Source organism: Glandiceps talaboti, chromosome 7 (genome assembly GCF_964340395.1).
Source record: "Glandiceps talaboti chromosome 7, keGlaTala1.1, whole genome shotgun sequence".
Lineage (NCBI taxonomy): Eukaryota > Metazoa > Hemichordata > Enteropneusta > Spengelidae > Glandiceps > Glandiceps talaboti.
The window spans coordinates 815,974-834,883 of record NC_135555.1 but is presented as its reverse complement, the minus strand read 5'-3'; the positions used below and the strand labels follow the sequence as shown (position 1 = coordinate 834,883).

Below are 18,910 nucleotides of genomic sequence, written 5' to 3'. Positions count from 1 at the left end.
ATCTATCTATCTATCTATCTATCTATCTATCTATCTATCTATCTATCTATCTATCTATCTGTCTGTCTGTCTGTCTGTCTGTCTGTCTGTCTGTCTGTCTGTCTGTCTGTCTGTCTGTCTGTCTGTCTGTCTGTCTCTCTGTCTGTCTGTCTCTCTGTCTCTCTCTCTCTCTCTCCTTTAGCAGAGCGAACATTGTATACGAATTCCTGATTTATAAGGAAAAGACTATAGTTGCTTCATTGTGAAAACACACAATCCAAAACAAGCCAATTTAATGGTCTGTGTTAAGTCGACAGTTAGAGAATTTGTATCTATCCGAAAATCCATTACGATATTATAGGTAAATGTTATAGTTAAAGGATTACTAGATCAGACAGGTGTTTGAGTGATAAACGCAGTTTTTAATGTTACATAAATTGACTCGTAAACATAAAATATTTTGGGAGCATTTTCATATTTCCTTCATAACCCTACTACTAATGGTGAGCACTTAGAAGTTGTCTCTCGTAGATTTCAAAGTGCCAATTATTTTAATTTTTAATATTTTGATTTCTTGTACGTTCAAACTGCTGGTTATATGTGGAATGTATAGGAAATGAGCTTCTCTGAAGCTGGAATCTAAGATGCATCGTCATGTAAATCAATCGAATTTATGAATGTAATATTATAATTGATAACATTTTTAATGATGTCTGATTGTAATAAACAGACTTTATAAATGTATCATTTCATAATAATTTATGTTTGTGTATCAGGATTATTATACTCATAATATTTATGACGATGTAAAATTTGTTAAAATTTGTAAAAATTAATATATTCATTCCTCGTTAATCATCTGAAGGAGTGAAAGTCTGAGGTTGTTAAAGTCGATGTCTAAAATTCGCAGCTATCATTATTTATATAGTCAATGTTTGTAATGTAATGATTACAAAATATCAACAGCTTTGTTCTGACAAACGGCATAAATTCAAGACTTATTCGTATGATTTGTATGTTTTTAACACTGAATGACAATGTCATCAAAAGTTTCACATTTTTATCACGAGATAGCATCAATGTGGTGATGAAGCAAACTACATTCGTACATGAATGCAACCTGGATGCAGGAATTTCCATGGCGACCAAGTTTACGTGTATGTACATGTATCTATAATAGTTTGCCTAGGGGGTGCTTCCAACATATTAACTGAATGTACCTATGTAATTATCAAATTCCTCCATTAAAGTCAACGTCTTCCTGATTGGCCATTGTGAAGATGATAGACACAGATTGACATGTAGTACCGGAAGTTATATGTGTGAATGGACCTATCTCAGTGTTATGACATTGCAAACCATCTACACTATTTATTTTACATGAAAACCATGAATAGCATGTTCATTTCATAATTGCTATATTTAGAGTTGTTGAAATCGACAGTACGAAATTGTTTCCGGACCTCTTCAATGGCGTTTAAATATGCATTGTGTCCTAAGTATTTTTGACAGCATGCATTCACAGAAGTCAACAAATATTGTATATGAATAACAAACATTACACTTTAAAAATGACATTGAAGATAAAATGAAAAGATATTGTTTATGGTATGGTGAAACCAACATTATATTATATACAACCAACATTATATTATATACAACCAACATTATATTATATACAACCAACATTATATTATATACAACCAACATTATATTATATACAACCAACATTATATTATATACAACCAACATTATATTATATACAACCAACATTATATTATATACAACCAACATTATATTATATACAACCAACATTATATTATATACAACCAACATTATATTATATACAACCAACATTATATTATATACAACCAACATTATATTATATACAACCAACATTATATTATATACCTATGCAAGTAAATATGGATCTGGAGAAAAGATTTCGTCAAAAGATAAAATGATAATATGAAGACAGAGCTGAATTATAACAAAGAAGGTTTCAATCTTTAAAATCAATGTTATGGCCCTGTTTTATAGTGTCATGAAATGTGAGTAGATGTTGTGTGAAGCTAATGGCTATAATCCACAAAGATATCAATAGTTAGGCATACTTCATAGGAAAAAAAACAGTTAGCTCAGACTTTATTAGATGAACTACTATTGAGACTAGATTGCTGGAGATGTCAAACACCCATTATTAGTTTAGTTTAGTAGATATAAAAATTCTAATACAACATGTAAATTGGTGACAAGGTTTCCAATGTCTTGAGACAAGAGAAGGGAGTCGTCAATGTTTTATTGAAGATTTTAAGATGTGGAATAGTGTCTATAATTACATCTGTGGGTCTTGAGTGGGGGGGGGGGGGGGCACTAGATCACTGGTTTGGTAAGGATGTGAAGACTTAATAGGTTGCCCTCAATCTTAGACCAATGGTTACATTTGTTGAAATTTGGTTTACATGCAGACAGTTGAGATTGTATCTAAATTTAGATCACTGAAACGTTTTGGCTTAGACTCTGTTTCTTGTCAGTTACAGTTGATATATAAATGATCGGGTTAGAATACCAACGCAATGTAAATGCGTTGGTTCCCAATTAACACTCAACTTCTGTTTTGATTAGTTTTCAAAGAAATACTCTCACCAGCTTGTCGTCAAGTCTGCTCAAGTTTCTATAGCTCTTTATCGTCTGATTTTCTAGTGTGATTTTTACCTACAGTGAAATTAATGAACCATATGAGTCATTGACCTAAATTTGACATGGTGTATACACCAACGACATCAACAGATGGCACAAAGAATTACTGAAATTTCAACTACTTTAGGTATTTCCTGTGTGAAAATAAAATGTTCAATCATCCAAAAATAGGAATTGGCTTCCCTGCGTGAAAAAATCATTCAACTTTGAAATGTTACTTTTGATGTTGTTGCTGTAATCAATCATGATTACGGTGCACGTACTTTATGTTTCAATAGATTTCCTCAGCAGAGTGATATCCAGTGGTATGCAATCACAACTAGAAAGATATTATGGATGTATGCAATTTCCCACGTACGCATTATAATCAATCACGTGTAGTGTTGAATAATGCTTGTGGGTGGTAGTCAGCGCCGAATATTGAACAGTGAACTGTACAACATACACAGGGGTCCTAGTCAATGCACTCCGATTTATCCATCCATCCCTGCATGCATGAAATCGAGCGTCTGGCGGTAGAGCGTATACTTCCACCAAAGCTGAAAATGCCCCAAGGGGTTTAGCTTATATTCTGATACTATAGCATATAGTGTGTGTGTGTGTGTGTGTGTGTGTGTGTGCGTGTGCGTGTGCGTGTGTGTGTCTTTGTCTGTGTGTCTACATATGTGTGTCTCCTTGTGTCTGCATATATATATATATATATATATATATATATATATATATATATATATATATATATATATATATATATATATATATATATATATATATATATATATATATATATATATATATATATATATATATATAACTCGGTGAGTATCAATCTGCTAAGACAGTGCTCTATACCGCAGTGGCAGAGCGTAATAGTTTTGGTAGTACTGGAACTCTTTCTTGGGTGTAACTCGGAGTTTCACGCATATTGCGATCATCAGACACTCATCAGACACCCAAGAAAGAGTTCCAGTACTACCAAAACTATATATATATATATATATATATATATATATATATATATATATATATATATATATATATATATATATATATATATATATATATATATATATATATATATATATATATATATATATATATATATATATATATATATATATAGTTTTGGTAGTACTGGAACTCTTTCTTGGTTGTAACTCGGCGTTTCACGCATAGTGCGATCATAAGACAACTCTATAGACTGCAGGTATATATATAAATATATATATATATATATATATATATATATATATATATATATATATATATATATATATATATATATATATATATATATATATATATATATAACTCAGTGAGTATCAATCTGCTAATACAGTGCTCTATACCGCAGTGGCAGAGCATATATATATATACACGTAAACCCAGCACATGATCTCCCAAAAAAATCAATCAATTGGAGCTTGTCTCATAGGTTTTTCGATCGGTTCATGTAATATTTTAGATATCATCAGCTCACGAACAGGCAAACGGATTAAAACATAACCTTAGCTAAACCAGAGCATTGGATCCAACAATGCTATTGGACCATTAATAGGTTACTGATTTGTTATTGGCTGATTTTCTACTATGATCCTTCTTGGGCGTGTATTTTTCAGTTTTTGTTTCACGTGTGGGTCATCATAGAGAAAGCCGCTATGTCATATCAAATCAGAGTACTAGTACTTTGTACTCTTTTCCAATCTCGTCAATTGAGGGCGCTATCTACATCTAGTTGAGGCTTTCACGTTGCATGCATTACAAAATACGTAGGTTGAGTCCAGTCTCGCTCACTCTGTCTCTGTCTCTGTCTCTCACTCTATACATACCTATGTGTACTCCCACCTGCCTGCCTTAAAAAAGGAATAAATCAACAATGGAAAAATAATAGTGATCTGCAACCTGCACAATAGTTACACTCCCAGGCCCACAGCAAGCGGCCAAGCCGCAGTGGCCCACAGATTTTTCTCAAGCGACATAAAAAGTTTTGTGTCGGCAAAGCAAACAGACAAAGTGCAGTCTAGTCACGTACCAGACAATATTTTGGCATATGGTCTTATATCCATCATGATAGGAATGAATAATCAATACAAATAATACATACACAATTTGACAGTAAAGCTTTCAATTTTTACTAACATTAGTAACTTGAAACTTATACCAATTATCAATATGATAAAATTAATTTGATATCAATACAACAGTATAGTACATGAAATATACCAATGTATACAATGTGCAATATCATGTACACCTACATAGTACATGAAATATACCAATGTATACAATGTGCAATATCATGTACACCTACATAGCACATGAAATATACCAGTGTATACAATGTGCAATATCATGTACACCTACATAGTACATGAAATATACCAGTGTATACAATGTGCAATATCATGTACACCTACATAGCACATGAAATATACCAGTGTATACAATGTGCAATATCATGTACACCTACATAGTACATGAAATATACCAGTGTATACAATGTGCAATATCATGTACACCTACATAGCACATGAAATATACCAGTGTATACAATGTGCAATATCATGTACACCTACATAGTACATGAAATATACCAATGTATACAATGTACAATATCATGTACACCTACATAGCACATGAAATATACCAGTGTATACAATGTGCAATATCATGTACACCTACATAGCACATGAAATATACCAGTGTATACAATGTGCAATATCATGTACACCTACATAGCACATGAAATATACCGGTGTATACAATGTGTAATATCATGTACACCTACATAGCACATGAAATATACCGGTGTATACAATGTGCAATATCATGTACACCTACATAGCACATGAAATATACCAGTGTATACAATGTACAATATCATGTACACCTACATAGCACATGAAATATACCGGTGTATACAATGTGCAATATCATGTACACCTACATAGCACAAACTTAGAGAAACAAACACAGACTGTTGACATTTTTGTTTAGTAAGTACTTCTGGGAGAGTTGCATAAAGACATCCAACATTCAGGATACTTGTAATACATGGTGAAGTGTCAAAGGTCAATCAGGATACTTGTAATACATGGTGAAGTGTCAAAGGTCAAGGTACTTATTTTCCAGTTACATTGAATACAGAGCTTTCACAGAGTTTTAGAGTGAGGGGGCCAAGTCAGAAAAGTAGAGGGCCAACCAGCTGTGAAGCAGAAATTATGTAACAATAAACAACCATTGCTAAATTTTGTTGAAGTCAAGATACTAGGATCTGTATTTGTGATAATCAGATAGTAAAATGCCTGGAAATGACAATCAAATTTTCCCTACCTACTGCCCTTAAACAAAAATAATGGTAGAGAACCCTTGTAAAGTGTCCGGAAATGGCAGGTAAATTTTCCTGACCTACCATCCTTAAACAAAAATAATGGTAGAGAACCCTGTAAAGTGTCCGGAAATGGCAGGTAAATTTTCCTAACCTACCATCCTTTTAATGAAAGAGACTCTGGAATTCAGGACGATCCTTAAATACTTGCTTCTTTTTGTAAAGATTCTGTACGATGACATCACATCTATATCTTTATTTGGATATTAAATGCTTCACAGGTCCAGACTGTGCAGAGCTAAATAACAGAATAACCAAAACTATAAACTATTTTTAATCTGTCTTTCAGTTTCATACATAATTATTCAAAGGCTTTTCATATTTACAATCTGGTTGAGTATTACTGTACTCTTATCACACCCATTCAAATCTTTTTGAAAATTAACATTTTGCTCTTATAAAATCACCTGCATATTGTAGATATCAACTTATACAATGGTAAAACTTTGATCATTTTTAGCAAAAAAAGATTTCTCATGGAGAATAAATAGACTTGTAAATTTCAATAACATCATCTCTGAAAATTTCTCATTAAGAAAAATCAAAATTCATTGTCAGCCTATCTAGAAAATATTCTTTTGAAGTAATTTTTTTCTCGACATCACTGCTTTAAATAAGGCAAGTAGCAATAAAACTGGAAACAAGATGTGGCAAAATTCTGATCTGCAAACCATATATGGCTAGCGCCCTCTATGGCCTCTCGAACATTTTAATGTCAACTGTAGATGGCAGTACACTTGTTGCATATCACGTTGATGCAAATCGGTTTACACTATCACACATCACCCATTTCAAATATGATTGATCTACACCAAAGGGCAATATATCAAGTTCCAAAATCACTAACAAACTTTTGTACGGTGCTTTTCTGAACTAATTTTGGAAATGTACATTCCTAGATTGTAAAAAGAACTGGCCAAAAATCTCTGACATGACAAGTTATAAACTCACTTCTGTTCAGCACTGCACATAAAACTGATATCACCATATGGTCACATTAAGTTGCAAACCTCTATTTCTTCTGATTTTTATTATAACATTTGTGAAGGTTGGTCTGTAAAACTTGCACCAAAGAGAATTCCAACAATTTCATTGACACAGTTTCAATCATTTTCAAAAGGCTTTGTGTTGCTGTCTGTTCATGATTATCACTTTGTCAAAATTTTACCCACCCTTAATACTATGATTGTAAATATACAAGTATCACATTGAGCAAATCCAGTACAAGTATCATTTACACAAGATTGGACAAGAACATTACTAACATTCACCACAATTAGTGAATACATCTTTATTGTTACTGTAACCATGGCAACAATAGTAATTTCTTAACTTCATGAGAGTAATTAACAATTTGCAAGTCCAAAAACAACATCACCAGCAACACAAAGATGATGACACCATACTTTGATAGTTTACTCTAGATTCCAATGCATCCAATCTTCATCAATGAATGTCTTAGAGTCCATAATATCAATGTACAATTGACCTTGTAAATGATCCATTTCGTGTTGAACTATTCGGGCTGGAAATCCTTCGGCAGTACAAGTCACTCTCTTCCCCTCTGGATTAAGACCTGTAACAAATATCATTAATTTAGAATGGAGGATTTAAGTTATGTATAAATAAAATTGGAATGTCAAGTCTTTTCACTGTCTTTTCACTTCTCTCTTTTGTGAAATGAAAAGATATGGGTTTTTTGGACTTTTTTGTGTGCATATGTTGAAAATTAGACAACAATTTCCTCCACTCATGATCTATGAGGTACTTTTACATTATTAATGATTTTGACCACAAAACAAATGATGTTATACAGGTAGTTTTTTCTTCATTCTATATCTTTCTACTACCCATCAACCTTTATGTTGTAATTTGTCACTACTCAAATCTAAACAGTTAGCCCAGTATCTGATATAGACAATTTCAGCCATTTCAAATATAGCAAAAGAAATACACCAAGACACCAATATTCAGTAGTATATCCTACTAATACCATGCTACCCTTTGTGGTGGTACATCAGTATTCAGTAGTATATCCTACTAATACCATGCTACCCTTTGTGGTGGTACATCAGTATTCAGTAGTATATCCTACTAATACCATGCTACCCATTGTGGTGGTACATCAGTAGTATATCCTACTATCTATACCATGCTACCCTTTGTGGTGGTACATCAGTATTCAGTAGTATATCCTACTAATACCATGCTACCCATTGTGGTGGTACATCAGTAGTATATCCTACTATCTATACCATGCTACCCTTTGTGGTGGTGATCAGTATTCAGTAGTATATCCTACTAATACAATGCTACCCTTTTTGGTGACACACCAGTATTCAGTAGTATATCCATTATCCTACTAATACCATGCTACCCTTTGTGGTGGTACATGTAACTTGATGATGTTCATTACACAACTGCATTCTCGTCTCCTATTTTCACATACACTTACATTCACATTCAAACCTGGCCATAGGAGTTGGTTGTCAGGGGCAACACCATATCAGGTATTATGCCAAACATAATCAGCATGAGCCAAGTTGAACAAAAAATATGGAATATATACTCTTGTCGTTCTACATCATGACAACACGCGTCTATGTCATGACAATCCATGTCTACGTCACTGGTTCTGCTGTGTTCGAAATATGAGTGAAAATGTTCAAAATTGCCATAACTTTCCCTGATATTTCTTTGATATTACAGGTGCTGGTATAATTATGTTATTCTCCAATATCTAGTAGAATAACATGTAAATGTCCAATACAGCAAACAGAGTAATAGTATCTATAAACTCACCCTTTATTTGAACAGCTTGATATCTTTCTACGAAGGCTGTGTATCCTTTAATACTCTGACATCCTTCGGGCCAAGACACTTTGCTGTAATCCAAAATCTTCATTTTTGGGTTGATGAATATTGTCAATGGCACTTGCGATATCTCTCGAAGTTTGACAATTTCCTTTGGATAGACACTCATATGTGCCTTGGTGTACTCTAAAGCAATGATCTGGTACCCAATACCTATTTGAGGGGCACTTATGCCAATACCCCCTTCCTTCCTCATCACTGTTACCATGGTGTCAAGTATATTTTGAAATTTTTCTGTCTCGAGTATTGCTGGATCTACCGGAGCTGCCTTTCCACGTAGGACAGGATCTCCAACTTGGCAAGGGTGGTCATACGGTGGTCTTTTCATCCTGGGTTGCCATAGTTTGGTTCTAAGTTTAATTGATCTGACAAGACGTCGTTTCATCGACTGTGGGACAATCACACGACTTGTTAACGTTGTCTTGCGTTGCTGACCAACGGAAGATGTTGATGTCGAGAATGGAATTCGTAAATACGTTGAATCAAATCCAACAGCATGCGCAGTCTGAAGGACCCGAGAACAGTTCCGTAATTTTAACATGATTCAAGTTGTATTTTGGCCGTTGGCAATCACGATGACGATCTCACTCAGTCAAGTCTCAAGAAATATTCAGCTGAGTTGCGATCTGATCAGCAGGTGAGCTGAAAACAATACAAACACCTGGAAACCTTTTAACTATCGGCTTTTCCCCTTTGTGGTCACCGTGACACCGTCAAAAACCTGCATTCCCAAGAAGAAAATTCCCGTTCTGAAAGTGACGTAGAGCAAATGGAAAAAAACCTGTTCGAATATGGAATAGCATGCACATGTGATACGAATGTGAGGTCAATTGTGAGGTCATGTCATATCATTGTACGCATGCGTTATTATTCTTATTTACTTCAGAAGGCTAGCAGTAGCGAGTGAACATGCTGGTCACAGTTGATCCCATTATCGCCTTGGCAATATTTGTCGCCTTTATTTTAATAATCTATGTATTTTCACCATTAATAACGCCAAGAACTCTTAGAATTGACGGAGGCCATGTTATTGTAAGTACACACACTAAAACATTTAAAGTTCGTTCACCTCATCAAGCTTCATTGCATACAGTGTGATACACTACAGGACAGGATCACTGCATGTGTATTACATTTACCGCCGTCTCCAAAAGCAGTCGCCATACTATGTACTTTTCCCTACATTTGAGCAAAACAATATCTTTCCGATTGTTTGGCACACACATAGAAGTTTTTACATTTTCCCTTGTTATTGGTAGAATCAAGTTCCAACTTATTCCGTCTGCAAGGACTAAGTCAGTGAATGAAAGTTCGCTGAACCCTGGAGGTACTATGCGCCCTCCTTCTTATAATAATAGTACACGCATAATCCTTTGGTCAAAATTGAGTTCCGACTTACTCCGTCTACAAGGACTACCACTTGACATGACTGAAGTCTTGTACCATATTTTATATACTAACAAACAAACAAACCAGGGGGAATTTTTGTATAAAATGGAAATGTACACGAGTTCTTAGATATATCCACCCATGACGTGTATCAACTTGTAGAGGAATAATAAGTACTCTCACCAGAAAATATTAAGTCATGTAAAATTTACATAAAAAGAATGTGTTATGTAAATTAGCTTCTTAATTTTCTTTAGTAATCTGCATAGCGTAAGAAGCCACTAATATGGCATAAAAGCCTAGGGACCCTATATAGATATGTATGTTCTATATAATATAAATAATATTTCGAAGAGACTAAGCTCCTCTTCATCGATGGGTCTCCAGTTCTGTCAAAGAAATCAAGTTCTGTTACATGTTCATACTGAAGACAGCAGTTATTGTCATGCAAAATAGTATATATTAATAGATAGTAATAATATAATATATATATATTAATAGAATCTGAGTTGATTAACAGATTAATGTAAGTTCATCTGTGTAGGTTCCTGTATCAACATAGACATTCAAACTTTTAAGATACTTCACACAATTGATATTTATTTGTTAGTGAAAGACAAAACTGAAGCTTTCATCCCCACCTGTGGTCTGATTCTCTGGGTTGGTCACATGACTCATCACTGGAATCATGTGAACGTGTTAAAATGCTTATTATATTATATTATATTATATTATATTATATTATATTATATTATATCATATTATATTATATTATATCATATATTATATTATATCATATTATATCATATCATATTATATTATATTATATTATATTATATTATATTGCATTGTTTTGTATTATTGTATTGTATACATACATATAATATATGTGTGTGAGCTACAAGTATTCAATATTCATAAGACCAACTGCTTGCATTACTCATAGTCATTACTCATTACTTTTGCTTCTTTGATTGTTGTTATAGGTAACTGGGGGATCTAGTGGTATTGGTAAAGCATTTGCAGTGGAAGCAGCTAGAAGAGGAGCAAATGTTACAATACTAGCCAGGAATCAAGTAAGTCTGTATGATATCATTATACAGTGCATTGATATCGTAAAGGTAATCATTGCGTTGGAAACTGGATACCTAGTAGTTTGTCATACTGTTACCAATAGCATTCAACAGATTTATAGAAACAGAATTGGTAGAAATAACGCATACATCTCCAAAATAATGGCAAAGTCTTTTTAGAATGTTATTCTTTTTCCTAAAAAAATCAAAAGAATAGATTTGCCATGTAGTACATCTGTAGCATGGATTGTTTTGTGATCAGCCAAACATTTGGCACTTTGTTTCCAGAATTTGAAGCTGAAATTTTGAAAGTTCTGTAAATGTCTGTGGATATTATAGAAAAATGCGATTCCCATGTAAACGAATCCCTGGACAATGTTTAAGTAATGCATTGGTTAGTTTCCCCATAATGGCATAGACTAAATACTGTCTTTTTCATAGACTGACAGTTTTTGTTGTTGTTTTTTTGTTTTTTTAATTTTTAATTTACATACGACAGATACACAGCAGATAAGGAAATAAGCCAAGATAGAGAAAAGCAATAACAGAATCCTACATCCCTTTTTTTTTCTTTTTTTTGACTGACAGTTTATTAATGGTATCATGGTATCATTCTCATGTGAAAGGAAGGAAACTAAAAAGAAAGTGATGCATTTATGATTACTAAAAACACTTGTTTCATTTATGATAGGGTTTTAGAACCATGGAAATAAAGAGAGATTTGGTAAAGCTCTTGAGTCTCTAATACAAAGTACCATAATTTGGTTGGAAACTCTGGTAACATGCCCAGAAAATTTATGTAAATTTTACTGACTTGTAGTGTCCACAGTACTGGTAGGGAACTCTGTTAAAATAACTGGGGACATGGATGAAATTTTACCTAGTTTGTAGTGCCGTCAACAAAATCACTGGTAGGGAACCCTGGTGAAATGACTAAGAACATAGATTAAATTTCACTTAGTTTGTAGTGCTATCAACAAAACCACTGGTAGGGAACCCTGGTGAAATGACTAAGAACATAGATTAAATTTTACTTACTCTATATACTGGCTTTAATAAAAAAAACACAAATACAACTCATACAATAATCAGAATTGAATGACAATTATTGGAATACTTTGTTTTTCTACAGGAAAAATTAGCTCAAAGCAAAGAAGAAATTTTACAACATGTGAAACATCCTGATAAACAGGTAAAATTTTATCTCTTATATCCATTATATGTAATTGGCTTCCTGTTCGTGTGACCTCAGGTGACCTTTCATTATGCTGATTTGGTTGTGACAGTGTACAGACATATTGCTGTCACAAACATTATGAACATTATCTAAAAGACAGAGACTTGAACTAAAACCAAATAGGACACTGTCAGGAATTTTTACTGAAGATATGTTTATGTCCAGATGTGCTTTGTGTGGTACAAACATCAGCATTGATGTGGTACAAATATTAGGATTGATGTGTTTTTGTGTGCTACAGTATGCTGCACATGTAATGTATGCTGCAGTATGCTACACATGTAATGTATGCTACAGTATGCTACACATGTAATGTATGCTACAGTATGCTACATCTGTAATGTATGCTACAGTATGCTACATCTGTAATGTATGCTACAGTATGCTACATCTGTAATGTATGCTACAGTACAATACATCTGTAATGTATGCTGCAGTATGCTACATCTGTGATGTATGCTACAGTACAATACATCTGTAATGTATGCTACAGTATGCTACATCTGTAATGTATGCTACAGATTGATACATCTGTAATGTATGCTGCAGTATGCTACATCTGTAATGTATGCTATGGTATGCTACATCTGTAATGTATGCTGCAGTATGCTACATCTGTAATATATGCTGCAGTATGCTACATCTGTAATGTATGCTGCAGTATGCTACATCTGTAATGTATGCTGCAGTATGCTACATCTGTAATGTATGCTAAGGTATGCTACATCTGAAATGTATGCTACAGTATGATACATCTGAAATGTATGCTACAGTATGATACATCTGTAATGTATGCTACATCTGTAATGTATTCTACAGTGTGATACACCTGTCCCAACCACTGCAACCAATGTTTATGGAGATCAGTAAACATCAGTTTGTACATTCATGGAATAAATTTGAATCAGAAAATAAAATTATACAAATGTAGTTATGAAAAGTAAATACACGATTACTGAACAATAAGTTATATATTATATTTTTGATGTTGATTACAAAGCACCTTGAGACAAAGAGAAAGGAAAATGATGATAACATGGAAATGAATTCATCACATATTATTCATATGTACATCTGTCTTGATAGTATATATTAGTAGGACTGTAAGTTTCAACTTTTCTTGTGGCATAATTTGAATAAATGAATAAATTTAAGATTCAGTCATAAAAAATCAATCTGTTTTATAAGATATGGTCAATCCAGGGTTGATTGCTACATATCAGAAAAGTTTTCAATGGTCTCAATATGTTGTTATTTATTTGTTATTTTCAGAAAGTTTTGACATTTTCTGTAGACGTATCCAAAGACTACGAAGCATTAGAACAGGCAGTTAAAGAGGTAAGTCTGTGATTACATGCTTTCTGTAAAGTCCACAAAATATTACAAAGTCTACTCTAGCCAGCTACTCTAAACCTTTACCCATGATGCCATTCTGTGCTATATTTTCTCTGCAGGCCATAGAAGAAGCCGGACCATGTGACTTGTTACTAAACTGTGCTGGTTACTCTGTTGCCATGGCATTTGAAGATACAAATCTGTCAGACTTCAAGGTAAGAACATGTTTGTTTAATATTATAATGTTTGAAACTTGAATAATGTTGTTGCCCTGACAAGGATACAAATGTATCATCTGTTTGAAAAGAAATCTATGAATTTCTAGATGGTTTGTAACTCTATGTTCTTGGTTGTTGCTGGCATTTCAAACTGAACTATCCATCCATTATTCTAACTAGTAAAATATGTTGAGTTCTGTCTAACAAACTGTGATGCTGTCACTCAATATTCAGATAAGATATTAAAATTATATTATAAAATAAATATGTGTACCAAAATATTTGATAAATACCAGTTAATACATACTCAGCCATCTACATCAAACTGTGTTGATATTGTTTTTCTCCTGAATTAATTTCATATTAATCATGTTAGTGCATTTTGTAGGCTGACTTCATCTATAAATACTCCCTAAGTTACTGATTGTTCTTCTTTAATGATGTCAGTGTTTATGCATAGGCCAGAGAGTGGGTCAAATCTACTTGAGCCCCCAGTCCTTTTACTACGTTTCCCAAACTTATATTATGGTACAATGTATGGGAAACCATGCCAGTTTTACTTGATATTCCGTCTTTCTGTTTATATACCAGGGTTCACAGGACTTATATATAGCAAAACACTCTGAACATGATAGCTTCTAGAAACTGAGTAGATTGTTGGGAAAGAGTTCATGAAAGTATCATATCTGGTATGAAAATCAATAGAGTACTTTTTACCATCATTTTGTCACTGTTTTGTCTGTGAACATAGAACCTGATGGATGTAAATTACCTTGGTAGTGTCTTTGCAACAAAGGCAGTATTACCATACATGAAGGAGAACAAATGTGGTAGAATTGTATTTGTATCATCTCAAGCTGGTCAGATTGGTCTCTATGGTTACACTGGATACTGTGCTTCAAAATTTGCACTGAGAGGGTTGGCTGAAGCTTTACAAATGGAGGTAATGTATTCTTTGAAAGTTTCACAAAAACCAAACTTTACTCAATGCAAGTACTCCTCAAGTATAAAAACTTGCCAATTGACTAATTCCTGGTATAGGTAATGATACAGTGTACTTCATAGCTTGATGAATAACAAAAGATCATCATGAAAATTCAATTTAGCCATACTGAAAGTAGACATACTTTATAACAAGAAAAGAATTGCATTGTTTTTGTCTTGAACAAATTGACACTCAGTTTATTTGTATTTTGTATTTTAAGTGGTTTTGACATAATTTGGAGTGTATTAAGTCAAGAACAACAAGGTTCTAGTTTGCATACTTTCTTGAATGATTTGTGTGTCAGTTTTCAATGAGCATAATCCAAATAGAGGGAGCTGTAGGAATGGACTTTGGCGATCTATTTATTTGTCTGTTGAGCAGTCTGTCTTCAGCCATAGCTCTGACATACTGTGGTCAATTTCATTCAAACCTGGTGCAAAGATAGGGAACATATGCTTGCCACTTTGCCTTAATTTGCATTTTTCTTAATTTGCAATTAATTTATCTCTTTCCTCACCTGTCAAGGACTTATTCAATTTGAAATGTTTTGCCCGAGTTAATGTTAAAATTTCTTTTATTGTTGTCTGCAGGTCAAACCATACAACATCTATATCACTGTTAGTTTTCCTCCTGACACAGATACTCCAGGACTTGCGGCAGAAAACATCTCAAAGGTAAGTGACTGTTATTTAAACTGATTGATTTTACATTATAAAATGGTCTTAAATGTTGATTATCTCGGTAAAGGTATACTATAGTTTTTGGTAGTTTTAGGTTTTAGCACAATTTATTGTTTGGCGATAGCATTGAATAAGATTATACACCCATAACATTAGGCTGGCATGTTTATAGTAAGTATGTTATCCTGGCTATCAAAAGATATTTGGTTTTCCTGAAAATGTCTTTCTTTGAGTTTAATCATGTACTCAGTTTAGCAATGACTGTAAAGCATAGTTTTCATTTTGTGTCAGGAATCATGAATTTGAAATAAAACTGAAAGTTCTGTTTTTTTGCAGCCAAGAGAAACAACTCTGATATCAGAAACTTCAGGACTATTCCAACCAGAAGACGTTGCAAAAAACATTCTCAATGATGCATTGGTAGGTACAGTTTTCATTGGTTTACTTCTGAGACAGAAAAAACTATTTCAATAACGCATTGGTAGGTGTAAGGTTTAATGTGTTATATTCAGGAAAAGAAGACACAATCACACATCATACTAATATATATGTAACTGTGTACTGAACAAGTGAATTGACTAAAAAAAAATTGTGAATATAATTGTTGACCTTTGACCCAGAAACACACTTTCCCTGGTATGTTGATCAATATTTAAAAAAGATAATTTCTCCTCTTTGTTTACAAACAATGTATGTGAATAGTCTTAGTTACATGTATGCATATTACTTGAGGCACTCCTTGTAGCTCCTGCCATAACATAGGACAGACTGGTTTTCACACATAGGATGATAAATTCTACAGAGTTAATGATGAGTTTTGGATGATTCCAGAAAGATTTCAGGACACCTTCTTAGGATATCCCAAAATATTGACACAGAAATGATACCTTCCTAACCTTAGATGTGGTATTACAATAGCAGCTTATTTTGTACCTTTTGTGTTAAAGTCACTAATACTGTGAACAGTTATACTTTGAAACCATATGATTATCTCACTCCCAGTACATGGCTATTTTCTTTGCCTATAGCTTGGTCGTTTTCTCAGCTATGTTGGTTTAGATGGTTGGATGCTAGCTAATCTGACATCTGGATTCTCGCCAGTCACTTCAATGATGGAAGGTGTACAACAGGTAATTATCAGTGGTCTCTCTCACTTACATGCAGATTGGCTGTAAAAAAAGTACATCTAGCTTAAAAGGGAAATGCCACTCCAGGAATTAAAGCTCTCATCAGGGATTTCCTCAGCAAAGGCTAAGCTTCGGATATATTAATATGCAAATATTTTCTGAAATATTGGCCCGAAATTGTTGATGTTAAAATTTAAAATCATTCTTTCATGTTGGTTTCAGGTTTCAACCATGGGAATTTTTCGTGTTATTTCCTACTTTTACATTGGAAATTTTGACCGGATCATCAAGCGATGTATGTTAGAGAAAGAAGCTGAGAAGGAAAAAAAGTAAAGAGATAGGATGTGATATCAAGAGTCTTCCATTCATTATGACATTTGGATCCTAAACATAAGTTCTGAGACTTGTGTTTATGCAAATAAAGAGGAACCAACTTTCATTTGTACATATATAGCGTCTACAAACTAAAACTTACATGTATTAGTTAAAGCCATTAAGACGGTAGTTTTAGCAAACTTTTGTTTTATTTAAAACTTTTTATTTCCAAAATGATGACTAATTCTTACTTTTTTGCAAACTTTACCATAAGATTATCATAAATTGTGAATCATAAGCCCTGTCCTCAACTGATTCAACGTGAATTTAAATTAAACTGATCCAGATCACTTTAATCTGCATTGAAGCCAGTTTCTGTTAAATATGGATTTGATTTGAATTACATTAGCGTACCTGTCCCAACATTCACTAGCTTCAATTTAAATTTACTTTGATGTGATTGAATTGAAAGTGAGGATTTTGTGGTACTGGCATGGCATGGATGAAACTATTCGTCTAGCAGAGGCCAAAAGACTGTAGTTCATGTAATTCTTGTGAAATGACATAGAGAATCTGAATAAAGAATGGGTAGACAAATGTGATTGCAACATTACATGTGTGAGTGGTCCTGTACACTCTGATTCAGATCAGTAGATAGGGAACTTGCAAACCTGCCATCTTGAATGTTGCCTCATGGGAAATATGATAATAAATATCAGCTGATCATCATTGTAAACTATATTGTTAAATAGTTTGTAACCACAACTAATCAATTCATGGTTAGCCTGACCTTTATAGGAGGTTTATTCTATTGATGGCTCCGGATTAGGTATTACAATAACCACAGATAATCCCATAGTCCTTTGTGTCTGAGCATGCTCAGTCTGGATTGCAAGTTCCCTATTGGAATTCAGTACATATTAACCACAAGTGGGGATAGGTGAATCAAATCCGGTTTGAATTAGATATTGTAATGAGGACAGGGTCATTGACCCTAAATTTGTTTTTGGAGACAGATTTTAATTGGACCAAAGACAGGTTCATTATTCTACACAATGTAATGGCTTGTCTTGTAGTGAGAGGCCTAATAAAATAAAATGACATTTTTCAGATATTCTGTTCTGCTTCATTTTCTACAATTGACCCTAAATTTGTTGTTTGTATTTCAGACAATATCATCAAAACTGTCCTGCCTAGAGTATTATTATGACGACGTTGTGTCACAATAGTAGGATGAAACTGTCTTTCTATGATAATGTAACTAATTCAAATAGACATTCCTATTAATCATAGAGTTGTATGCACATTGATCAAAACATTACACAGTTTGAGGATTTGTGTAATGACATCCCTTCTCTCTCAATGACACACACACACAGACACACACTACCACAAACCACCCCTTCCCTCACACACTTACACACACACACACACACACACACATGTAATGTATTTATGTATATATTGTTAATTCAACAATGTAACTGGTATTATAATAGTTTTTGCCATAATTTCCAAGTTGTTTATTGTTGATATTGTTTAAGTTAGATTTTTTGAGTATAGTACAACAAACATATCAGCAATGGTATTTTAAATTTGTCTACATATAGTAT

At 33.5% G+C, this 18,910-nt stretch overlaps 2 protein-coding genes across 2 annotated transcripts; one reads left to right on the top strand and one right to left on the bottom strand.

Moving 5' to 3' along the window:
- Positions 1 to 7,199: 7,199 nt before the first annotated feature.
- LOC144437855 (peptide deformylase, mitochondrial-like) lies at positions 7,200 to 9,735 on the bottom strand. Its single transcript, XM_078126885.1, has 2 exons — positions 8,867 to 9,735; positions 7,200 to 7,640 (listed from the first exon to the last, which is right to left on the bottom strand). The coding sequence occupies exons 1-2, from the start codon at positions 9,477 to 9,479 to the stop codon at positions 7,480 to 7,482; spliced, it is 774 nt and encodes a 257-aa protein (XP_077983011.1). The 5' UTR covers positions 9,480 to 9,735; the 3' UTR covers positions 7,200 to 7,479.
- A 112-nt stretch (positions 9,736 to 9,847) lies between these two features.
- On the top strand, positions 9,848 to 18,373 carry LOC144437637 (3-ketodihydrosphingosine reductase-like). Its single transcript, XM_078126621.1, has 10 exons — positions 9,848 to 9,970; positions 11,314 to 11,403; positions 12,533 to 12,592; positions 13,910 to 13,975; positions 14,092 to 14,187; positions 14,942 to 15,133; positions 15,766 to 15,849; positions 16,192 to 16,275; positions 16,884 to 16,985; positions 17,205 to 18,373. The coding sequence occupies exons 1-10, from the start codon at positions 9,848 to 9,850 to the stop codon at positions 17,313 to 17,315; spliced, it is 1,008 nt and encodes a 335-aa protein (XP_077982747.1). The 3' UTR covers positions 17,316 to 18,373.
- The last annotated feature ends 537 nt before the right edge of the window (positions 18,374 to 18,910 follow it).

What these genes read in the sequence shown, in the direction of transcription:
- LOC144437855 (XM_078126885.1), bottom strand. Translation starts at nt 9,479, where the DNA reads ATGTTAAAATTACGGAACTGTTCTCGGGTCCTTCAGACTGCGCATGCT. An exon ending in TCAAGCTGTTCAAATAAAGG is followed by an intron (nt 7,641 to 8,866) that starts GTGAGTTTATAG and finishes TATTTGTTACAG; the next exon opens with GTCTTAATCCAGAGGGGAAG.
- LOC144437637 (XM_078126621.1), top strand. Translation starts at nt 9,848, where the DNA reads ATGCTGGTCACAGTTGATCCCATTATCGCCTTGGCAATATTTGTCGCC. An exon ending in ACATTCTCAATGATGCATTG is followed by an intron (nt 16,276 to 16,883) that starts GTAGGTACAGTT and finishes CTTTGCCTATAG; the next exon opens with CTTGGTCGTTTTCTCAGCTA. An exon ending in TGATGGAAGGTGTACAACAG is followed by an intron (nt 16,986 to 17,204) that starts GTAATTATCAGT and finishes TGTTGGTTTCAG; the next exon opens with GTTTCAACCATGGGAATTTT.